This window comes from Sebastes fasciatus, chromosome 6 (genome assembly GCF_043250625.1).
Source record: "Sebastes fasciatus isolate fSebFas1 chromosome 6, fSebFas1.pri, whole genome shotgun sequence".
Lineage (NCBI taxonomy): Eukaryota > Metazoa > Chordata > Actinopteri > Perciformes > Sebastidae > Sebastes > Sebastes fasciatus.
Window position 1 is genome coordinate 16,674,544 of NC_133800.1, and position 23,449 is coordinate 16,697,992.

General features: G+C 40.6%; 2 protein-coding genes across 4 annotated transcripts in view; one reads left to right on the forward strand and one right to left on the reverse strand.

The window, feature by feature from the left end:
- The window catches only part of wscd2 (WSC domain containing 2), a 42,060-nt gene extending 24,066 nt beyond the window's left edge, over positions 1-17,994 (forward strand). The window contains exons 3-9 of the mRNA XM_074637992.1: positions 3,876-3,990; positions 7,336-7,520; positions 10,743-10,864; positions 10,946-11,120; positions 12,642-12,806; positions 12,909-13,109; positions 16,198-17,994. Of these exons, the coding sequence (XP_074494093.1) occupies positions 3,876-3,990; positions 7,336-7,520; positions 10,743-10,864; positions 10,946-11,120; positions 12,642-12,806; positions 12,909-13,109; positions 16,198-16,550 (1,316 nt within the window). The 3' untranslated portion in view covers positions 16,551-17,994. The remainder of the gene's footprint in view (positions 1-3,875; positions 3,991-7,335; positions 7,521-10,742; positions 10,865-10,945; positions 11,121-12,641; positions 12,807-12,908; positions 13,110-16,197) is intronic.
- A 1,709-nt stretch (positions 17,995-19,703) lies between these two features.
- cmklr1 (chemokine-like receptor 1) lies at positions 19,704-22,143 on the reverse strand. 3 transcript variants are annotated; one of them, XM_074637994.1, is made up of 2 exons: positions 22,089-22,143; positions 19,704-21,952 (listed from the first exon to the last, which is right to left on the reverse strand). In XM_074637994.1, exon 2 carries the CDS (start codon positions 21,948-21,950, stop codon positions 20,886-20,888), a length of 1,065 nt encoding a protein of 354 aa, XP_074494095.1. In that variant the 5' UTR covers positions 21,951-21,952; positions 22,089-22,143; the 3' UTR covers positions 19,704-20,885. The 3 variants fall into 3 exon arrangements, with proteins under 3 accessions (XP_074494095.1, XP_074494096.1, XP_074494094.1); XM_074637995.1 differs by having other exon boundaries at positions 22,076-22,138; XM_074637993.1 differs by lacking the exon at positions 22,089-22,143 and having other exon boundaries at positions 19,704-21,959.
- Between the last annotated feature and the right edge of the window lie 1,306 nt (positions 22,144-23,449).

A 23,449-nucleotide genomic window follows, 5' to 3' on the forward strand; every position in this document is an offset into this window, starting at 1 on the left:
CAGTGTTGCAACACTAATGACTTCTCAGTGTTTACGACTGGATTCTCGTGTGAAACAATTAGAACAGTTATTATAATAACCCGTTGTTTTTTATCATAGTTGCTAATGAGAATATTCATCAAATTAAAGGAATTTAAGACATTTTACTACAGACTGATTTATAATACACATTCACTGGCAAACACACAGGCAGCACTTGATGTTAATATGAAATTGATCCAAAGTAATCTCTTAATTACAAACCGCATCATCTTAATGACTGAAAATTTCTAGTTGTAATTGGTCATGTAGGAAATCCCTTGAGTGTGGAGTGAGATGATGATTATGATTAAGTCCTCTGTCTCGGCTCAGAGTGAATCCTTCAAGGGTCTCACCCACAGAGCTGCAGCTGCAGCTTCGCTTCGTGCTGCTCGGCTCACGTTCAGCCACAACACAATCACAACATCTGAATGTCTTCAATCATCACAGCTTTATCTCTCTTTTTAGAACTATGCGACTACCTAATCCTGGGAGAAACCGTTTACATGTAAACTCATGACTGGTATGTGATATCTTCACAAATCACAAAATGTTCTAAAAACACCAATGAAAGGACAGGAAGTGTCTGTCCTGAGCCGACATCTCTGACCTTGGCACGAATATCCTGCTTACTTATCCCTTTCCAAATGAAACATGATTAAATGATCTGATTAGAGGATATCATTTTCTCCTGACTCTCTTCTCTCTTCCTCCTCTCGGCTTTTCTTACCCCGCCAACCTCTCTCTGCACTGTTGGATAAAGTCTAAATTATTAAAAACAAAGTCAAACAGTGGATTTCTCCAACATGTATTCAAGAAAGCCCTCCTGTGATAGTAGGGAGCCAGACCTGTAATCCTCTCTCCATAAAGAAACACAGTTGTGGAAGAAGTACTCAGATCCTTTAATTAAGTAAAAGTGGTAATACTGTGTTACAGGTAAATGTCCTTCATTCAAAGCACTGGAGTATCCTCATCAAAATGTACTTAAAGCAGTCAGGCAGAATACTATATATATCATAGGATTATTATTACTGATCCATTAACATGTAAGCACCATTTTAATATTGTAGCTGGTTGATTTGGAGCTAATTTTAACTATTTTATTGGGCGGTCAAAGTTGATCATGTGTTTTGATTGTAAAATCTTGATCTTCAAAGTAACTATAGCTGTCAGGCAAATGTAGTGGAGCAAAAAGTACAATATTTTCTCTGAATTGTGGTGAAATAAAAGTATAACTTAGCATAAAATGGATATACCCAAAGTTCAACATTGTAGTTGAAGTATATTACTCCCATCATGGGAATCCAAAGATGTCGTAGACGTCGTATCAGTATCGTAGATGTCATATCATTTCCAGTTCGCCAACAGAAATAAATAACGCTTTGCATGATGCAAAAACCTTTTCCTCTCTTAGTGGTGGAATAAATATTCAGATACTTTGCTTAAAGGAGCAGTGTGTAGGATTTGGCGGTATCTAGCGGTGAGGTTGCAGATTGTAAGCAACTGAAGCCTTTCCTGTGTGCCAAGCGTGTTGGAGAGCTACGGTCGCCAACACGAAAACCTGAATGGCCCTCTCTAGAGCCAGTTGTTAGAGAGAGAGAGCGGCGGCGGCTGCAGCGAATAACGTTATGGACTCCGGCCCAAGCAGGAAAAGTTAACAGTGTTTGGTTTGTCCGTTCTGTGCATGGCGGAGCAACATGGCAGACTCCGTGAAGAAGACCCACCCTCTATGTAGATATGAATGTCTCGCTCATTCTAAACGAACAAAAACACAACGATACTTAGTTTCAGGTGATTATACACTAATGAAAACATAGTTATGAATATTATATTCCATTTTTGCCAATAGATCCCCCTCATTGTTACACACTGGTCCTTTAAGTAAAGGCAGCAATACGACAATGTAAAACTACTATGTTACACATAAATTATTATAATTCTACCTAAAGTAAAGACGTATTAGCAGTTTAGCTACTTGATGTACTGTCTGGCAGTTTAATCTATAACAATGCATCACATGTTTTGTATGTAAAAATCTAAAGATACTGTAACGTCAAATACATGTATTGGAGTATAATGTAAAATATTTCATGTAGTGGAGTAGAAATATAAAGTAGCATGAAATGGATATACTCAAGTAAAGGATAAGTACCTCAACATTGTATTTAAGTACAGTGCTTGAGTAAATGTTCCTGGTAATTATTCCACCAGTAAGAAACATTCAGTTCCTCAGCTGTAAACAACATCTGGTACAGATACCATTCGACTCAACATGCTCTATTTGGGTGTTTCTGTTTATTCATATCCAGAACGCCATCAATTTCCCTATAACTTCATTGTGGTTATGTGGGGTTCTGGTTTCCCTCCAGAGTGCAGTACAGGCAGGCAGAGAATCTAAACTGCCCATAAATATGAAACACGAGTGTCAGTGACTGCTGCTCTGTGTGTGTGTTAGCGTTGGGAAACAATGTGGAGGCAGCTTTCCTGATTTTTATCTCCCTCTACTTGGGCACAGACTCCAACCTCTCTGAGCCTGAAGAGAAAACAAATAAGTGATTCTATTACAAAAACTATGAGTCACAGCACAGTGTGGGGTATTAAAGAACAATGTTTTTATAGTCCAGTGCTGAGCTATTTTTTTTTTTTCCAGATTCAAGGCCAGGAAAACAAACATGTTTACAATGTATATTGAAGCTTTGGGTTATCTGATAGTCTGGCTCAGTGCTGCTCCTCCCCCTCCCGTCCTGAAACACTAACCTCACAGGACTGCAACTGAAAGTGATGATGGAGTAATTAGCAGCTTCAAAGCTTTCGTTTGCTCTCATACATCCAGCATTACGCTGCAGTTTTTTTTTCTTTCCTATCCTCTCACTGCAAATGGGCTCATTCCCACTGGCTCTGAATTTAATTTAGAGGGAATATTGGAGCATAGGATGCAGACTGCAGCGCATAAACACATTTGCTCTGTGTGGTGCAATGGCACAGAAGCAGACTGTACTGAAGGGAAAACAGGGGTGGACTGGGGATAGAATATATAGCTGTAATACACTGTTTACATAACGATCCACCAGACACAGGGAGGTATTGTGGAATGTTTGTCTATTGAAAGTATAAAACAGATAATATCATCAGTTGCATGTGCACTTTCATCCTTTACCCTCATGTCATACTAAGAAGAAATGTACCATTCAAAACGAGGTTCCAGCTTAATTTAAATCAGCATTTCCGTTCATCATAAAGCAGATTATTTTCAAGCTCAACAATAGTTAGGAGGAAGATTACAGCCGAGTCCTGCAGCACACCACATGCTGCACGAATGCAGCAGGCCTTTAGTCCATAACAATTAAAGTAATGCTATCATGAGAGGCTCAGAGGGGTAATGGCACTGCACAGCACAGCACAGCTGGAGAGAGGTTAGTTTGTTAAAGGTATAGTGGAGCCAGTGCAGCTCAGTTACACAGGGAAACAGTGTTTAAATGAGAGGGAAGAAGCTGTCGGAGGGTTTCTGTATCCCTCTGCAGAGGTTCACTGAAGCCCAACCCCCACACACTCCTGAACAAAATGCAGAGAGATGACAGTTACAGTTTCAAGCCACTAGAAGGGGATGTGCATCTTTATAAATAAATAAAGACTCTGCCCCAGTTTGGACGCTGTGCTCTGTTACCACACTGTGTCATGTGAGGAAGATACTGTGGCGGACAGTATTCACTTTGGACTCTTTTATGGCTGTTTCACAAATTATTTTGACTGTGTTAGCTGAAGTAAACATCATATACTGTATATATATGTATTTTATTTTGAAAACGTGTCTACGTAACTAACTTCTATATCTTTCCTCTTTCCTCTTTTCTTTTTAGCAAAGTATTTTGGCTGCTACATCGATGACACACAGAAAAGGGCGCTGAGAGGAGTTTCCTTTTTCGACTACAAAAAAATGACTGTATTTCGTTGCCAGGACAACTGTGCAGAAAGGTATGACATGCAGCAAACAACAAAAATCACTCATCCATTAGATATCCTCTCTTTCCTATTTCTACTGGCAGGCTGATAAATAAAGTAGAGCCGATATGGACATTAAAAACTCCTGACAGTGATTAAAAGAGACTTAAATTACCCTGAAAAAAATAGAAATTTGAGCATCTATGTATACATCACCATGACAACTGGGCAGAATGCATCTGCTTATGAAGCTCCAGGACAGCCATTAAATTTACCTTAAGTTTAATCACCATTTTTTCATAGTTGAAAACACTACATTGAAGAATAACATTACTTTCCAACTAAAATACACTGTACCCGACGTGATCATCATCGGTCCCAAATCCCTCACCAAAACCACTCACAACTTCTGCCTCACCATCGACAACTCCACTCTGTCTCCCTCCCCTCACATCTGCAACCTCTGAGTCATTTTCAACAGCCACACTTTCCTTCAAATACCACATCAATCAAATCACCAGGACTGCCTTTTTACACCTTAAAAACATTGCTCGTCTCCACCCGTCACTCTCCTTCTCTGCTGCCGAAACTTTGATCCATGCCTTCATCACATCCAGACCATTGCAACAGCATTCTTTATGACTCATCCTCAATAAACTCCAGTACATCCAGAGCTCTGCTGCCCATCTGCTCACCCGTTCCCACATCACCCCTGTCCTCCAGAACCTCCACTGGCTCCCTGTCCCCCAACAGATCCAATTCAAAATCCTTCTCCTCACCCACAAAGCCCTCCATAACCAGGCCCCCTCCTACCTCACCGACCTGCTCCACCACCACACCCCTTCCTGCTCCCTCCGCTCCTCTGATGCAAACCTCCTGTCCCCACCACTCAGAACCAAGCACCAAAACACATCAGATACTGCACCAACCTGTCCACATTCAAATCACTAGTCACCTTTTTAGAACTGCTTTTAATGTGTGATTAATGATGTGTGTTTTATATATTATGATGTTCTTATTAATGATAATTTAAACTGTGTAAAGTGTCTTTGAGTTTCATGAAAAGCGTATTATTATTATTATTATTATTATTATTATTATTATTATTATTATTATGGCCAAAAGTATGTGGACCTTTTTGTGTACTCTTGGACTGGGGCTGTTGGTTTGGGCTTTTCCCCTTTGTCTTAATGAAGGGAAAAATCCTATTTTAGACAACATGTGTTTCCAACTCTGTGTCAACAGTTTGGGGAAGGACCTTTCCCTGTTCCAACATAACAATGCCAAGAAATAGTTTTGTTTGGTGTGGAGGAACTTGACGGGCCCAAAATCATTTTTCATTAAACCCTCCAGTAGTTCCATTTTATAGAAAAATTGCCCACACACTGACAAAGTAAGTACATAAGTAGAGGCTCTTGAGATGCAATAAGAATCGATGTATTCCTTGTGCAAAAGGTGACACAATGGTGACACTTTGTCACATTTTCTTATATATTGTGTCACTCTTTGCACATAGAATCAATCAAGACCCTCTTCTGCTTTTTTTGTCAGTGTGTGGGCAATTTTTCTATGAAATGGGGCTGCTGATGTTAGCCACACACACCTGACCCAATCTTTTGAAAAGCTTGGATTCAGGAGCGCAAACCCTTTTACAATTCTTTGAGCCTGTGTAGCTGCCTGCTTTGTCCGGTTAATAGTCCGGCCTCGCATCTAACACCTTTGATGATTGAATAGGAGAGCCGACTGTGAGTCAGACCTTCAACACCAATGCTCAACCTCATTATGTTCTTCTGGCTGAATGGGAGCAAATACCTGCAGCCAGGTTAAAAACATCCTGTGGAAGGCCTTCCTTGAAGAGATTAGGCTCTCATATCAGCACATTATTACCAGGTGGCAACCTCCGGGTCTGAAAAGTGAAGCCAAATGCTGAAGCGCCTTAAACTTGCATTCTTTCTAATAGCCAGCAGAGGATGACTCCTCTGGTTGCAAAAAGAAGTCAGATTGTATAGAAGTCTATGAGAAAATGAGCCTACTTCTTACTTGATTTATTACCTCAGTAAACATTGTTAACATGAGTTTATGGTCTCAATCGCTAGTTTCAAGTCTTCTTCAATACAGCATGATGTTCATTTAGTAAATTATGGTCCCATTTAGAGTGAAATAGACCATAAAGCAGAGTATGCTTTAAGGCATACCTTGTGATTCACAGTGTGTTTTCAGTTCATGAAAGTTAATTGAAACATTTTGGTCGCCTACAAATGTCTAATACAGCATTTGGTAGTGCTTAGCTCCACCCTCTCGCGTCACTTCTGGTTGCAAAAAACTAAGATAGCGACGGCTAAAATACCGAAATTGAAGCTTCAAGCCGTAGTCCACAAAGCAATGGGTGATGTCATGGTGACTACGTCCACTCCTTATATGCTATTATTATTATGATTTTGGAATGACACGTTCAACAGTCCCATATGGGTGTAATGTGAAGATGTCCGCATACATACATTCAGAAGACCCCCTTATACGTTTGTAACAACATTGGAGGGAGCTACTGCATATTTCATTTATTGATTTTAATTTATGTTTATGTACTTCAAAAATCCAATCCGGATGTTTGTATGGGGTTAAAAAAAACAGTTATGTATGCTCCAGTTTTGAAAGCATTTATCTCTCTGCTCCTCTCCTCCATTTGTCTCCCGTTTCCTCTCATCCCATCTCCCCCTCTGTGCTACCTCAGCCATCTTTCTTTCACCTCTTTTCTCTCCCTATGGAATACCAGGGACGGCTCCATCGAATGCATTGAATTACACCCATCACTGATTCACAGAGCGGAGAATAGGAACAGAGAGAGGCGCTCGTTTTCAGCTCCTTCCTCTTCTCGCTTCTCGCTTCTCGTAGCCTGCTCGCCTCCTCTCCCGAAGCAGCGGGTTAATATGAACAGACAAACAAATGAGGGGCAACTGCAGCATATAGCAGAGCACAGAGGTTTGGGTTTGATTGACAGCCCAGGGGATTTGTCCTGTGTGAGGGGCGTGTTAGACGTCTAATTGCACCCGAAAGGCCTCTTGGGAGTCAAATCCTCCACGCAGCAACAGAGGCTTCTGTGATGGATTCAGTATAATTGCCTTTAGAGCCTCACAGCATCTTCACCAAAGAGAGAGATGTTATTCCAGAGTAACGTCTGGATGTGTTGTCATCTTTACTTCAACATCTGTGCTCCATTTGTTTGGTTTTATTGATCACTGCTTATCCAGTTGCTCCGAATGATAATCTGCATTGGCCTGTGAAAAAATAAGACACGTCATACAAGCACAGAACAATCCCTTAAACCTCTCTGTGTTTCCTTTACTAACGATTGTTTTCTCCCATTTCTCTCCCCTCCAGAGGGTACATGTTCGCAGGTCTGGAGTTCGGAGCAGAGTGCTACTGCGGTCACAAGATCCAGGCACCCAATTCTTCAGACAGCGAATGCAATATGGAGTGTAAAGGAGAGAAGAGCAACCTGTGCGGAGGAGCCAACCGACTGTCCATCTACAGGTTGGAGCTGAGCCAGGAGTCGGCGCGCCGCTGTGAGTCTGACACTCTGCTACAACCACAAAAACTCCCCCCGGGCTGATGCTTGATGTCCATGTGCTGAGAATGAGCAGACCTGAGTGTACCAACAGTGTCCACTGAGGCACAAAGATGCTATTTTGATACAGAAATCTAACAAGCCCGGCTGTTTCGAGGGAAAATATTTGTTTTATTTTGGGTTAATGCCACAGAGTTGGCAGCAGGCTGCTCTGTTGTGTTTACCTCTTTCCCCGGAGAGCTGTGCTACCTACGTAGCCCAGCCAGCCATGGTCTGCATCCTAAACACTCGCTGCTGCCTGCTGCTGGAAAAGTGAAGTGAAGTGAAGGGCTGATTAGCAGAAGTGAAAAAGATCTGTGTGTTGAGATAGTTTGTTGAAATGTTTTTTTTTAAAAAGTCCCGGCCACCGGGTGAGGTCAATTTCCACACCTTCTACTTCTTCTCTGTGCTCTTCCTCTTTCTTTATCTGCCTACTTCTTAGAAATAGTCTGCTAATGTGAAAGGAGAGTTAGTATACACACCTATCGGCGAATATTTAAGCAACTCCTGAATGATCTTACTTTCCTCATCCAGCTCAGTTCTGTTTGTTTATTATTATTTTCATTTCTGCTTTTTTCCCCCTCAATGCTTGCCATCAGACTGCTGAATAAGCTCTTCATGTTTGTGTTTTCACCTCTGACCGTAATCTCCGTCATGTGAACATCAAAGAGGAAATGCAGGAAATGTGTCGAGGTGGCTGTTTTGTGGCTTTCACCACATTATGGTCACATGGTTGAGTGATTTCAGTAAAAGTTTACTGCTATGATAATCCTGCAAAGATATTATTCTGTATTATTTCCTTTGCCTCGTTGTTATACAGCCGATCATTAAGCAAAGCAGATTATGTTCTACATTTCACTCAGCTGTGCGTTTGCGTCAATGATCTTATTGGTCAAGACCTTGTTTGAGATATATGTTTGGATGCTGCATATGTGTGATGCTAGTCAACAGAGCACAAAAAAAGCATCTCGGGTGTATTTAAAAAGCTCTGCCACATGCGAGGGCAACAGAAAGAGGATGCAGTGAAGATATACTGCAGAGAAATAAAGAGGGCAAGGACATGGCATTAAAAATGCAACTTTTAGTCAGGGAAAAAGGTCAAAAATAAATAAAACATTAGATACACACACATGGCTGGAGCTAATTTGCAAGGGGGTGTTACCTGAAAGCCTCACAGCCCTGATAGTTCAGACCAGCTCAGCAGGTTTTGGTAGCATGAACTTAAGTAGGAAGAAATACAGCAGACGCACAGCTCCATGCGCATATTTTATTCAGCAATGTTTGAGCAAGCAGGCGTTCTTCATCACGGTATCTGTCACTGTGAAAAGCTTTTAGTGTGTTTTCTTCCTCTTTTATAAATGCTTATACAGTCTGTTGACAGCAGAGAGCTTCATATGTACATCAGCACGGCTGACACGTTGACAGCCTGAAATAAATGTGAAATGGATGTTTAGATTTTCTTCTGCGGCGACTTAAAACAGCGGTTTTCAACCTGTAATGAAGCAATTCTGCTCTCGACCTTCCTGTCACAGGCCGCATATGATAAACAGTTCAATCCTGATTTAACACCACTTCCTGTTTTCAGCTTGATTTGTTTTGATTTTTCATTGGAAAAAAGTGGTCTAATCATTCTGTAATTAAGATGTGTGTGCAGGAGTAGCAAATCGAAAATATTGAGTAGGGATGCACCAATCTGACTTTTTCAGTCCCGATAGCGATACCTGTGCTGATACCAATACCAGTGTTTAATTAATAAGCTGCATGAACCACAGTGCCTGGCACACCGACTGCACCTGCAGTAGGGTGCTGCTGTGCTGAAACTAAACAACGCTATGAGCAGCGCACCGATAGAAAATATTGTTGCATCTTCTGACATGACAATAGAGTCAAGTAAACACTACGCACACAACGATAGGAACCATAATTGACCATGCTCATTTCACCACTAGCTGTGGGGCTGATAGTTATATAGTATATACAGTATACTGTAAGCTATATTAAGGCTGGACTTGAATATTTAACACAGGAATCTTAAAAAAATAATGCTTTTAACTAAACCAAAAAAACGAAAGGCGGTGCATAATGCGCACAGACATCGACCTCAATATGCCGCAGTTTAGGGGGAGAGAGCCCGCAAACGTAACACTGAGGTACGTCTACACTCGCACACAAAAAAGAGATGAGGAGACGCTGAGCGCTGTGACAGAGTTGTGTGTGCACCATCAACACAAGGCGTAAAAACTCGTAGTCATCATAACACATTTCCTTAGAAACAGTGAGCGCTGAGAGATGCTGATGCATCCAAAATAGGCAAACAGGCGATTTACGAGTAACTTCAATGTAAAATAAAAGAGCAGATGACATTAAATATTACACAAAATGTATTTACAGATTTTGATAGTGACAGAGGAGGTGCTGGATCCAATTAAATAGGGGCCGGCCCCAGTCTGGGAGATCCAGGATCATGTTCCGGTAGGATCCAGCACAAATTAAGCCCTGTGTATGCCTCGCTGTGTGGAAGTGACTGTGACCATTATTTTATGTGTAAGGCAACATCATAATAAATCGTACACCAGCCAATTGGTAAAAGATCTTGGAAATTAACATAAATGCAATTCAAGTGTAAACCTTATTAATGAAGCAACAAATTGGTAAAAACTTATACAGGAATTAAAATTCCAGTATATAATGTAGATAGTATACAAACATAAAATTGAATTGAATAGATCTGCCTCATTGTCGCCAATACCTGTTCCAACTATTTGAGTCAGTATCGGCCCGCTATCTGATCGGTATCGGTGCATCCCTAGTATCGAGGAAAAAACAACACAGCATATGAGATAGAATTTTACAGCTAAACTAACAACTCCCTGTGAAAGAAAGCAGCAGCTCCTCTCTGCTGTTGTGATTTATGGACTATCCATCAGACCGGAGAGAGGATCTGAGATTAAAGGTCATCAACACACTGCAGGGATGTTAGAGCTGCTATTGGTTGAGTCTCCTGGCCGGTCAGGGCCTCATAGACTGGGGGAGAGTCCCAGTGGGATCTCTTCATGAGGGGTCAGTGAATAGAGGCCAAGCTTATGAAAGCTGTGCTCAGTAACCATAAAACTGCAGTATTTTGTGTGTGTTTTTTTCTTCCTGTTGGTGGAAACATTTTGGTTTGTTCTGTCTGTTTCAGATGGCAGTGCCATTTTCAAAGGGTGTTTCCACAGGCCAGACAATGTCACTCTGGCACTTCCCTTCAGCGCGGTCATCCAAAACATGTCTGTGGACAAATGTGTGGACATGTGCACAGAGAGGGTGAGGAAGGTTTTTGATTCAAGCATCGTACATTTGTACACACGAGTTTGTCTTCCGTGTTTAATGGCAGCTATATTTCAGGAGAAAACGCTGGCCGTCCTGGCTGGAGATCAATGTCACTGCGGCTTCCCGACTCCTCTCTTCTCCCTCCATGAGCCGGAGGACGAGGGCATGTGTCTCCACCGCTGCTACGGGGAAGAGTTTGAGAGCTGCGGGAACGACGAGTACTTTGTGGTGTACCAGACGCAGGTTCAAGGTAACGTTTGGTGGCTCACAGCAGTATATAAAGAGCACATTAGAATCAGAGGCATGTCAGGAAAGTGTCAGTCACACCCTGCGTGCAGGAAGTACATCAGGCTGCCCCATACACTGTTCGTAGCTATACCTACGAAAAGAAATGCACTGTAATTCGTATATATCCCACAAAAACAATTTGTGTATAATTCACGTAATTGTGAACCAGATAATATAAATTGCGGCGAACGCTGCATAGAGAGGAGGTCGAGGTAGATGGATGGGTGGGTCTAAAAATACAGAACTTTCGCCTAGGAGACTGGCGTTCAGGTCCCTTTTTAACCAGAAGTCAACGTTGATTTATTTGTCACGTAACTTAACGCCACTTCCGGAGTTATTTTAAGCCAAACCACTTTTCCTAAACCTAACTAAGTAGATTTGTTGCCTAAACCTAACCAAGTTGATATTTTCTTAAGCTTAACTATGTTGTTTTGTTGCCTAAACCGAAGGAAGTTGAAAAATTGGTAGCATTTCTATTGCTTCTGCACGACTCTCAGCATGGCGGCGGCTCGCAGCTAACGGTGCTAACAGTGCCGACAGAGCAAACAGTGTGAACCTGAGGGGGTTACGGTGTTATCAGCTGTCACCACCATCTGAAGGTTTATTTAGTTCAGCTGTAAAATGATCTGTCCCACACATACCTGTATCACTTTGATAACCAAATTTCAGGTGTCTTTATAAAAACATCTACATAAAAACAGATTAACAATTTTTAATTATTCCCAAATATCATTATCCGCTTCCAAAGTCTAGTATTAGTCTTTCTCTAGCATATGCGTTTTTGTGGACAGTGTTCCTCAAAGCACCGGGTAGCTGTAGCTTGGATCAGCAGAAACATAGAGCCCAGTAAACAAAAAGAAGGTTTAATGCTGTGCAGCAAAAAAAAAACAAGAACAAGAGCAAGCTGCAGCGGGAAGTGAACTTCACGTAAATATTCAGGACAAGTTGTACTCCGAAATCTGCACGTATTGTTTACCTTGTACTCCGAAATCTGCACGTATAGTCTATTTTACTTCAGTGTTTTTCCAGTATAAACGCAACACATTAACATTAGTAAGTGGGCATTGTTAGGCAATATATGATGAAGAGGAAAAAGTCGAGTTAACCCACGCACAACAACACATAACACCAGAATGTGTCTATATGCCTGTATTTAGACCTTTTATGACCTTTTTCTCCAATGATGTTAAATGTCTTTGCCACAAACTTCCAATGTTTCACAACTTCTTTGTCTTTAGCCCCTGTTAGTAGAACATAAGTCGATAAGCAGGAAGTGACTAACTTTCAGTATCTATTTGAAGCTTGATTGTGTTGAGCAACTTGTCAAATATTTTGCAGCGTCATAATTCACTTTGTCAACATCGTTCACCCCACATGTGTAGGCAAGGTCACAGATGATGCCCATGTTTATCACAGTAGAAATATTCAGTAATTCTATAATACAACAAATCCATAATGTAGCTTGTCTGTCATGTTTTGTCAGATAACCGCTGCATGGACCGCCACTTCCTCCCCAATCGTGCCAAGCAGCTGGTGGCCCTCGCCAGTTTCCCCGGAGCCGGCAACACCTGGGCTCGCCACCTCATAGAACTCGCCACAGGCTACTACACCGGCAGCTATTACTTTGATGGCTCCCTTTACAATAAAGGTATGCATCGACATCTACCTGACATGATTCACAAACACATTCATTAATAAATACGGTGATATGATTAAATATATCCACGGTGGGATCGTCATTGTTTCACAGGGTTTAAAGGGGAGCGGGACCACTGGCGGAGTGGGAGGACGATCTGCATTAAGACGCACGAGAGCGGCAAGAAGGAGATCGAATCCTTTGACTCCAGCGTCCTCATGATCCGAAACCCCTACAAAGCTCTCATGGCTGAATTTAACAGAAAATATGGCGGCCACATTGGATTTGCTTCCCAGGCCCACTGGAAAGGAAAAGGTGAGCGGTTACAGTATGTAATAATGCATCCTGTACAATGATATACACAAACAAAAAAAACACTTTCAAACTAGGCTGACTTTGAGTAAAGTGAAAACATATTTTTGGTAACTAACTGCAAGATAGTCAAGATAGGAAATACATGTTTTTAAGTTTACAAGGCAAAGTGTAAGAATCTGTGAGCATAAGGCCAAACTCTATCCTGTTGAAGGACAAATGAGAGTCTCATTCCTTGCACTGTTGTTTCTAAAAAACTTCCACCAGCCCTACTGATTAAATGAAATGGAAAACTAAATTTGTCTTCTCTGACAGTATGTGGTAATATTCAAAGAACTGGGAAATGGTCTATGGTGACGTATAATGGTAAAGAAATGGAGGAAATGAGCAATAAATCTCGGACTGTTTCGGTGGTTTTGACCTTATAAACTGATGTGGCAAGTTTTGAAAACGTTCCAAAACCATTTTAACCAACGTGATATAAAGCATGTTCTGTCTGTTTTTAAAAATGAGAAATGAAACAATTACAACCTCAGTCACTCTGAGTCAGATCATGAGTTGTGCCACCAGGTGAAATCTGCTTGTTCCTCAGACTCTCGTGCTACATTTAATTAGGAAATGTGACGGGACTGTGTGTAGAAAATGTATACATCCTTCACTGACATTTTACCAGTTGTGAGGATTAGACTCTTGGAGCAATAGTTTGAGAAATAGGTTTGTTTGCTTTCTGTGGGAGAGTTAGATGAGAAGATTAATACCAGTCTCACATTGGTCTGTTCAATATGAAGCTACAGCCAACAGCTGGAAGACTGGAAACGGGAAAACAGCTAGCTAAAGTTAACACAAAATTAGCACCTCGAAAAACTCACTCATAAGCATGTTATATCTTATTTGGCTCTGAGCAGTTGCCAGGCATCCAGGAAGTCACTGCTCCCGGCCAAGAAACCGCCACATAAACCCTCATAGAATGGCGAAGTGATGTATTTATTCCTCGTGTTTGTACGGATTAAATGCACGAGATATAACATTTTAATGAGTGAGCTTTAGAGGTCCTGGTAGGTGACTAGGATAGCTGTTTCCCCTTGTTTGTAGTCGTTGAGCTAAGCTAAGCCAATGTGCTGCTGGCTTTAGCTCCATATTTAATGGACAGATGTGAGAGTGATATCAAACTTCTTATCTAACCAAAAAAACAAACTATTCCTTTTATAAAGCTGTTTGCATGTGGGAACAGAACATGTTTAAGCCTTGTCCATAGCTCCTTTATGTTACAACATGTAAATCTATCCAATTAACTTCCACTAGCTACTTGATTTATAATGTTGTTAATAATATATAATATTAAGACAGTGCATTGTTACATGCTTAATTTGTCCCTTTTTGACCATTTGGACATTTTGTCTTACGTCCAGTGCGTCATCCTGCATTGTGCAACCACTTAATAATGTGTCAGCGCTATTTAGTCAATTCCTCTTTGATCTACTTGATGATTAAAAAAAGGTTATAAAAAGGCCGTTGTTCATGGCATCATTAAAGAAATGAACCGTCTGGGTCAAGTAACTCTTTGTCTATAAAATATTATGCCCTTTGTTGAGATATATCTATATTTAATGCATATTCCGCTTTTCTCAGAGCATTCACTTTCCTAAAGTGTGTCTTGGTAACCATAGCAACTGGTTTTGTCTGGTCCGCGTACCGTCTCTCTCACTTTCTGTGAGGTTTAATCGATTTTCCAGAGGCTGGAGAGTTGCCGACCCAGCAGTTGCCTCTCTTTTTTGGAAACATCAGCACATTTGGCATGCCGTTTCCAATGAATGTTTATTCCTTATGTTGGTGGGGAAATGATGCACTGACATCCGTAAAGACAAAAGCTTTTTGACAGCTGCCACTTCGAATACAGCGAGAGGATCCAGTTTGAGAGTCAGCGTGACATTGTGTTTGGGGCGCCACATGTACGATCTGATGCACTCACCTCTGTGGGGGGAGGCTGTGGGGCTCAGATGATGTTACTGACACTGATGCCTTCCAGCGTGGCCTCATAAAGTCAACTCAGGGGCAAGTGTAACTTTATTTTGGAGGGCATGTCATTTTACAAGTCTGTTATTCTGTTATCTGGTGGCTTTAGTTAAAGGCCCTTACATAAACCCCTTTATTTGGGTTTTTTAAAGTCAACCCCCTGCTAATAAGAACATAAGTATCTTAACTACATCTGATATTCAGTCAAACGTTAGCAGAACAGGATGTTCACGGGAGAGCTGAAATTATTTTGGTTCCTTCTTATTGTGAGATCTGGATTCTTTTGAAAGCCAGATAACAAGAACTGACCCTGTGTGGTCAGAAACGCAGTTCCTCAGTGTTTCTATATAATATTCTGTCCACTGTGCCTTTCTCATTGGTTTCTGAGACAGCACTGCCAACTCAGCAGGCTTTAAACTTTAACGACGACCTCTCTTAACAGTAAAGATGCGTGCTAATGCAGCACAGCTCCTGCCAGCAGCCGCTTTTATGGGCCAGTAGATTATCAATGGGTAAAAGTTGCAAGCAAAGGATTTTCCTACAGTACCTCTGCAGTTTGACTGACAACCAAGAGTGACTTTACTGTCAAAATTATTTCAGAAATGACTTCATATACCCTGCCGTGAATTGCGCCAGACTTAAACTAAATGACATCAGTATTTGGCTATCATGACTCTCACTTTCCCTTTATTCAGTCCCCAATTTTATCTTTTTTTTTGTATTATGTAGATGCTTTCTTATGAGATCGGGGCCTGTATTTATCAAACTATTCTGCTATTCCTGTTCTGGACATGCATGTGATTAACTGTCTACTTGAGAGCTACTCTAAAACATTACTCCTAAACTTCACTGTAATAAGGAGGAAGTTGCTTGATAAATGTGCCTTATTCTTCAGTTTTAGCAAATAACCTTTCACTGGCTCTTTTTAAAGTGTTTTTCTTAAAGGTTTGATAAATACAGCCCCTCATTTCTTCGGTAAAATGAGCCGAGTAGTTTTTCTTTCTCCCATGTTTCAATTTGCACAATATAATGGTGTTTCCTTATTGATTTATTTTCTGTTCTCTCATTTGTCCTGCAGAGTGGCCCGAGTTTGTGAAGAACTATTCCCCTTGGTGGGCATCCCACACGTTGGACTGGCTGAATTATGGGAAGGTTGTCCACGTGGTCCACTTTGAGAACGTGAAGAGGGACCTGTTCTCCCAGCTGAAGGGGATGGTCCAGTTTCTGGGTTTGAAGGTTGCTGAGGACCGTCTTCTCTGCGTCGAGGGCCAGAAGGATGGAAACTTCAAGCGATCGGGGCTACGAAAGCTTGAATATGACCCCTATACTCCTGAAATGCGAGCGAACATCAACGAAATGATCAGAACAGTAGACGCTGCCTTGAGGAAAAGGAACATGTCCGGAGTTCCAGAGGACTATATGCCAAGATGATATATGTGATCCCCTCATTTTATTTTTGTTCCTCCTTTAATTGGACAGACTCTGCACCATATTTTGTAGGATTACATGAATGAACATAGGTTGAAGCTGTAGTGAGAAATAATAGTCTCTTTACTCTCCTATTTTAATTTTCTATTCATGTTCTTTCATTTTCTGTTGAACCTCAGCAGCTTCATGCATTAATAGAAGAGGCAGTTTTAACTGGGGAGGAAAAGCACTTCTTATCCCGCTCTATGCACATGTGCTGTGTAGGCATGTGCACATGCCTTAACAAGAGGAAGGTACAATAGCTGTGACTACAGAGAGGCTCATCTGACTGCGCTGGGTGACCAGTTGCCAGTGACCCAAAACATATTATACAATACTGCAAAGTGTGTTGTATGAGCTTATTTTGTGCTAAAGAGAAATATGAGAAATCAAAACATTAAAATGTATGAATCTTCTGCTGCTATCACAGTTACAGAAAAATACTATTTTATACATAAAAACTTTAAAACATTTAGCCCTTTGTCAGAGGGAAAAAATGCAATATGCAGGCTATAACTACCTGATGATGATACTGTGTGTTTCCAAGTTTTTGTAAGTTATTCAGCTTAGAGGATTCTTGTTTTCAATGATGAAGAGGTAAAGAACTCAGCTCCTCGTATTCAAGAAGATGAATGATCCCTCTTGAAGGCACTGACTCAAGGAGAGAAGAGGATTTATCTCGACAGCATTTATTTATCTCTGGTGTGCAGTGCACATGTCGACTAATTTGGTTGTGAATATGTTTTTTTAACACTGGACCCGATGCAGAAATCCAAAAAGCACTTTGCTGTGCAACACTTGCCCCAAAGATCACTGAGGAATTAGGCGTTACACTCGTGTTATAGATCGGAGGTTACCTTTAGCAGTAGTGATCGTTATAGGTTGATTTTATGACAGTTATTCATATTGATTGAAAACAGTTTTTTGTTTTGTCGTTTTGTTGTAAGAAGAGCTATGAAGCAGTTAAATCATTTTACTCCTTATAATTTAAAAAGAATCTCTACAAAAGTGTGAAAAATTCTGCTCAGATTCTGTAAGCAGCACGTCTTATAACGGTACTCAATGTGCTATGCCATATGCTTAAAAATAAACAAATATATTAATAGATACATGAGTATATAAATAAATAAAACTCTGGTAATTGAGAGCCAGAAAACATGAACTGACTTCCATTTTCAGAATGATATAAATATATTTTTTTAGAGTGCGCTGACGCATCGACAATATTTCTATTGCAACGAGCAAAACGGGAGAAGTTGTTTCTATTTTTAACACATGCTTTAAACTTTATTGGCTCTCGCTCTCATTGACAAGCCGGCACTTTCTGAACGTAGGTGTCACATATGAATGTATTTTCTATGGAACGAATGTAATGTGATAAGGCCCAATAAATGAGTACATAAAATCATGTGATATGGTCGACTAATTTCTGAAGAAACGTTGGAATTTACATGACTAGTAAAAAAGGTGATTGTGTGTTTTTGAAGTTCAAAGAAAATGTATTATAAATGGATCTCACTACTGCGGTCTCTCCAGGCTCCTCCATTATTCAGTAGTACTTAGCATACTTAATATAACCCAGCATATGTAAATATATGAGTAAAAGTTACTACTACACACACTGGGTTTATGGTCCTGTGCGCAAATTCTTCCTGTATAACACAGATAAGGTCAGGCAGCCAGGAGATCAAGCTTCATATTTAATGGAATATGATTAGGGCGGCAGGATTTTGAAAAAAATATCTAATCGCAATTGATTTGTGATATTCGAGGGAATGGTAATTTTTACATCATTATTCTCATTTTCAGTAATGAACATATTAAAATGATAATGGTGTGATTTTTGCAGGGATCTTTACCAAACACAGATGTTTTCATAAGTCTGTAGAATATGATGGGTAGGCCAGGACATCTCTGTAACACCACAATATTTAATTTAACAAATATTTCCTCTTCATCCTGCGATTTAAAAAATTGATGAAAGCCATATTGCGATCTTGATACAATTTCAATTAGTTGTGCAGCCCTAAATATGATATATGTCTACCATGTCCACCATACAGCTGAGGATCATGGGAATGTCATTACTGGTGGTGGCGATAGATGGTTCAACCTGAGGGGGACATGAATGTCTGTACAAACTTTCATGGCAATCCATCTAATAGTTGTTGAGATATTTCAGTCTGGACCAAAGTGGTTGACGGAGCAACCAACAGACTGAATTGCATTGCCATCCATAGAGCCATGCAGGGCAGAATTCTAGCAACTGACAAATACAGACGGCAGCAAAACAAGCTTTGGCGAACATGTTAGCATGCAGTTGCCTATTTACACATTCAGCAGATACGGAGCAACATTATCATGTATTTGTTTCTGACCACCTCACGGACGCAAGTCCAATATTCACTCTCATTTTAGCTTCATTTTTGTCTCCATCCACATGCTCCAGTTGTCACAATAAAACATTGATTAATACAGCTTTAAAAAGGTAAACTGCCCCAGTTTCATTGTAATTCACTGCCATGTAACCTCTGCAGTCTGGGTCTTCCCCCTGCCCTCCGCTGTTTCAACATAAAAAAAATCACCAGGCACTCTCGTCATTGTTATTCCTTTTATGTTGTTACTGAGAAGGAAGTGAGATTACTTCTGTTCAAGGGTTCACCGTTCACAGCGCATACACATTAATCATGTCCTTTTGTGCATTTTACACCCTCTAAGGGAAGAATCATTTTGACCCTGGAGATGTTGCACCACTTTACTTTTTTGTCAAAACATAGGATGAGCTCATATTTCTCCTTTGGCCTTTATGGTTTCAGAGGTGTTGGCAAAAATGCTAAGAGGTCACACTACTCTACTTACTGCTGGTGAGCAGTGATGATAGGGGGGATATCATTGCATTTATCACTGCAAGTGCAGGTAAGGTATCAATGAAATAAATGATGCTGTCTATGAAGTGCTGATGCTTGTTGCCACTTTTTGACTGCATATAAAATATTCTAATTCTTCCAATCCAAGTGCCACAGTTTTCCTGAACATGATCATACTGTCATGACCGCGGATGAATTATAAATTAATACATTTTACTTAAATATTGAGAAATGAAACTGATACACAAGCTGATTTTGATAGAACACAACTTTATTTCAGAAAACATAAACATTTATTGCACAAATCACATCCACCGTACAGCTCTCATACATGAAATAACAAAAACACAGGTTCATTCAACACAAGCTGTTTTTGTTAACTGGTAAACAGCTGGGTGTGTGGTATTTATATTCATGAGAACTAACTTGATCAGCAGTCCTCCACACTTTCATTTGCACTTTGTATTTGGGCCAGTCTGACACAACCTACATAAATGCTGCGATGCAAAAATAGTTGCGTACTGTGCTGTAAGTAAAACCCCAGAACATCCCTTTTGGGACAGCCGAGGTTTTATGTGCAGGAAAAAGAAATACCAGTAATACATTCTTGGCTCTTTTCCTTCAGTGATTGGTCTTCATGATCTTCTGTTTGTTTCCAATTTTGTGGCCTAGTGCTTATCATTTTAGTTCAGAGGTCAAATGAACACTGTACAAAAAACAATTCTACAAACTGATGAGCAAATACTCCCTGCAAAAAGCCTGGAGCCAGTCCAACCAAATTTGCAATACAAGATTATTTCCTTTCCTGCTCATTTTGATATGTTTCACTAATCAAAATAAATGCCATACTTGCAATCCATGCAAGAGCAATGCAAGTCTTGCAAATGTATCTGCAATTTGCAATGTATTGCCACCATTTGTGTTCGCAAATATACACAAATTGTTTCTGTAAAAAGGAGCACCTCCAGTGTCTATTTGTTCAATATAATTTCAGACAATGCTTGACATAATGATAATAAATTTTTCACTGTGTTTATTATCAGAAAATATACCTCATATTTTACAGTCCTTGTATTTTACAACTAAAATTCCTCTACGTGCTGCAGTTAAAACCTTCCACAAACACTGCTCTGAAAACATTCCTTCTGCTGGGTGAGATTGATGTCGCCCACCCTGCGGTGCACAATGAGCAAAGTGCATGTTTAGATATCGGCTCAAGCTCGCAAATTCTTCAACTACATTATGTGTTTGTGAGCTTGAATTGGCAACAGCTTTCTCCATGCTGCCAGCAGTACAAAAGTGCAACAAAAATGCTCACTGTGAATCAATAGGCTACATATTTCATATCTTGTGGTAATTAATTGCATATTTGAAAACAGTATTTTTGTCGTCACATGAGTGCCCGGCGTGAAACTGTTTTGGATTAACGTCTCTAGATGTGCGTAGAAGCTCTGCCGTCGATGGAGCTGGACCTGGACAGGTATCTGCTGGTGGTGCGGCCCTCCTCCCCCATTGCGTTCTCCATCTTTGAGAGCACGGAGCTCTTGAACGTCTTCTTGAAATCGTTGCCCATGAAAACATACAACACGGGGTTGAGGAAGCTGTTCGCCGCCGCCAATGAAGTGCCTACTTTGAGTCCGGCAATTAAAATGCTTTGGTCGTAGTTTTGATGGTTGAGCTCAAGTAGGACGAAGACGTGGTAGGGCAGCCAGCAGATGAAGAAAGCAGCGACGAGTGCAGACATTACTTTCAAAGGTTTGGAGGATTTGGCCATCCTGTTGGTTCGAAGTCTGAGGATGATGATGGAGTAGCTGATGATGATGACGGCGAAGGGGATAATGAACCCTGCAAGGAAGCGGCTCACTGCAACTATCTTGTGACTGTGTTGGTATAATGTGTAATTGTTGTAACAAATGGTCCTACCCATGTGAGTGCTAACTTCCCGAAAGATGATGGAGGGAAAGCTCAGCACGATGGCGAGAAGCCAGGACATTAAAACGACAACGGACGCCTTTTTAACAGTGCGATGGTTCTGTGCCCAAACTGGAAACGTGACCGACACGCAGCGGTCGACGCTGATGACGACCAGGAGGAAGATGCTGCTGAACATGTTGAGGAACATAACAGAGGAGGTGAATTTGCACATGAAGCGGCCAAAGATCCACTCCTCCATCGCCATGTTGGTGATGCTGAACGGCAGGAAGGCGCAGAAGACGAAGTCGGAGATGGCAAGGCTCAGGTACCAGGTGGTGTTGACCGTCTTCTTCATCTTGAAGCCAGAAATCCAGATGACCAGAGCGTTTCCGCAGAAGCCCAGCAAAAAAATTACCACGCTGACCACGATTAACGACACACACACAACTTCCTTTAAACACGTTGATTGGTGCTGAAAAACTGTGGACTCCTCGCGTGGAGTGTCGTTGCCTCCTTCAGTGTAGTTATAGTCGGAAAAATAATCATCGGAATAATCATATGGAAATTCCATTTCCAATTCCATTTCTGTAGAAAAGAAAAGAAAAGCATTTAAAATGACCAGCATTTTATCATATTTAACAATTTTCCAACAAAGCTTCCTAAATAAAAATGTTTTTGAGTCTAATTTAACTTCTTTATGACAACAACAAATGATTCGTACCTGCAGCACAGACCTTCCACTGCTGTTGACCTGATGGTGTCTAGAGCTGAGTGTCAACAGAGCTGCTTTTCTTTGGACTTAAATGCCGCACAACCCCACTTAGCAATCAGCTGACAGGATGTTTCTCAACACTTCCATCCCCTGAATAGTTTCAGTACTCCATTTTGTGGTGTGAACATTTGTTTTGTAACTGAGAAAGCTCCTTAAAAAAACAAACTCAAGCTTTATTTCAAATACATATTAAACTCTTTATTCAACGATAATGCACAAAAAAAGAATTGGATTATAAAAAGTATTCATTTCCCATACTGTTGTTGGTTTACAAGTACATTATATTAATGTACCTTCATGTTCTTCCTCTAGCCTATGAAAAACAGAAGTATCTTAACATTTTATACATATTATTTCCCGTACTGTTGTTGGTTTACAAGTAAATGATATTAATGTACCTTCAGGTTCTTCCTCTGGCCTGTGAAAAAGAGAAATATCTTAACATATTATACATATTATACTCCCCTCTGTCAGAGTTTTATGATATGGCTCTGATGTTTCCCTTTTCTCTGCCAGATGCATGTAATGGGCCAGATGCAACTGTTCAAAGCAGTCTGAGCAGGAAGGCATATAAGGCTACAGTATTCATTAAACCATAAAGCATTCTCAGGCAATGAACACACTGATTTTAATTTGATATTTCAGCCCCAGCTTTTGATGCAGATGTTTCTAATAACATAACACAAAAAGCAACAGCTGTTGTAAATACAGGCCACAGAGCATCGCTGCCAGTTAGTGTCTGAGTCAGCTCTCGTCCTGCTTCACGGAGTCATGATCATCGAGGCAGATGCATCCAAAGCAGCAGCAAGGAGAAGAACCGCAGATGGCAAAGTTACTCAATTTAAAAGATGTTATAATGAGTGGGGAGGACAGAAACGCTCTCAAACAGAACACTTGAGTCCTGATTTCATCTGAAACTCTCACATTTCTAGAAGATAATAAACTGATTAGGTTTAGTGGGATGAAGAGTCGCAATCAGTGACAGAAATTATGTATATATATATACTGGGGGAAAAAAGTTCGGAAACTTGTGTTTGGTCGATTATTTCTCTGTTACAATGCTAATTGGCATTGTATTTTACATCGTTGGAAAGCCTGTTTATTTACCTTCACAATGATGTCCAACTTGTAAGGATCATGCATTTGTGGGATGAGCAGCACAGCTGATTATGTGGGTAGCGCCCAAGAAAAATTTGCCAAAATGCTCTGCCAATTCTTTTTCCAGTTTATATATATATATATATATATATATAATAAAAAAAATCCAGAAATGAAGAATTAGTTTGAACCTTCATGGTGAAACTGAAGAA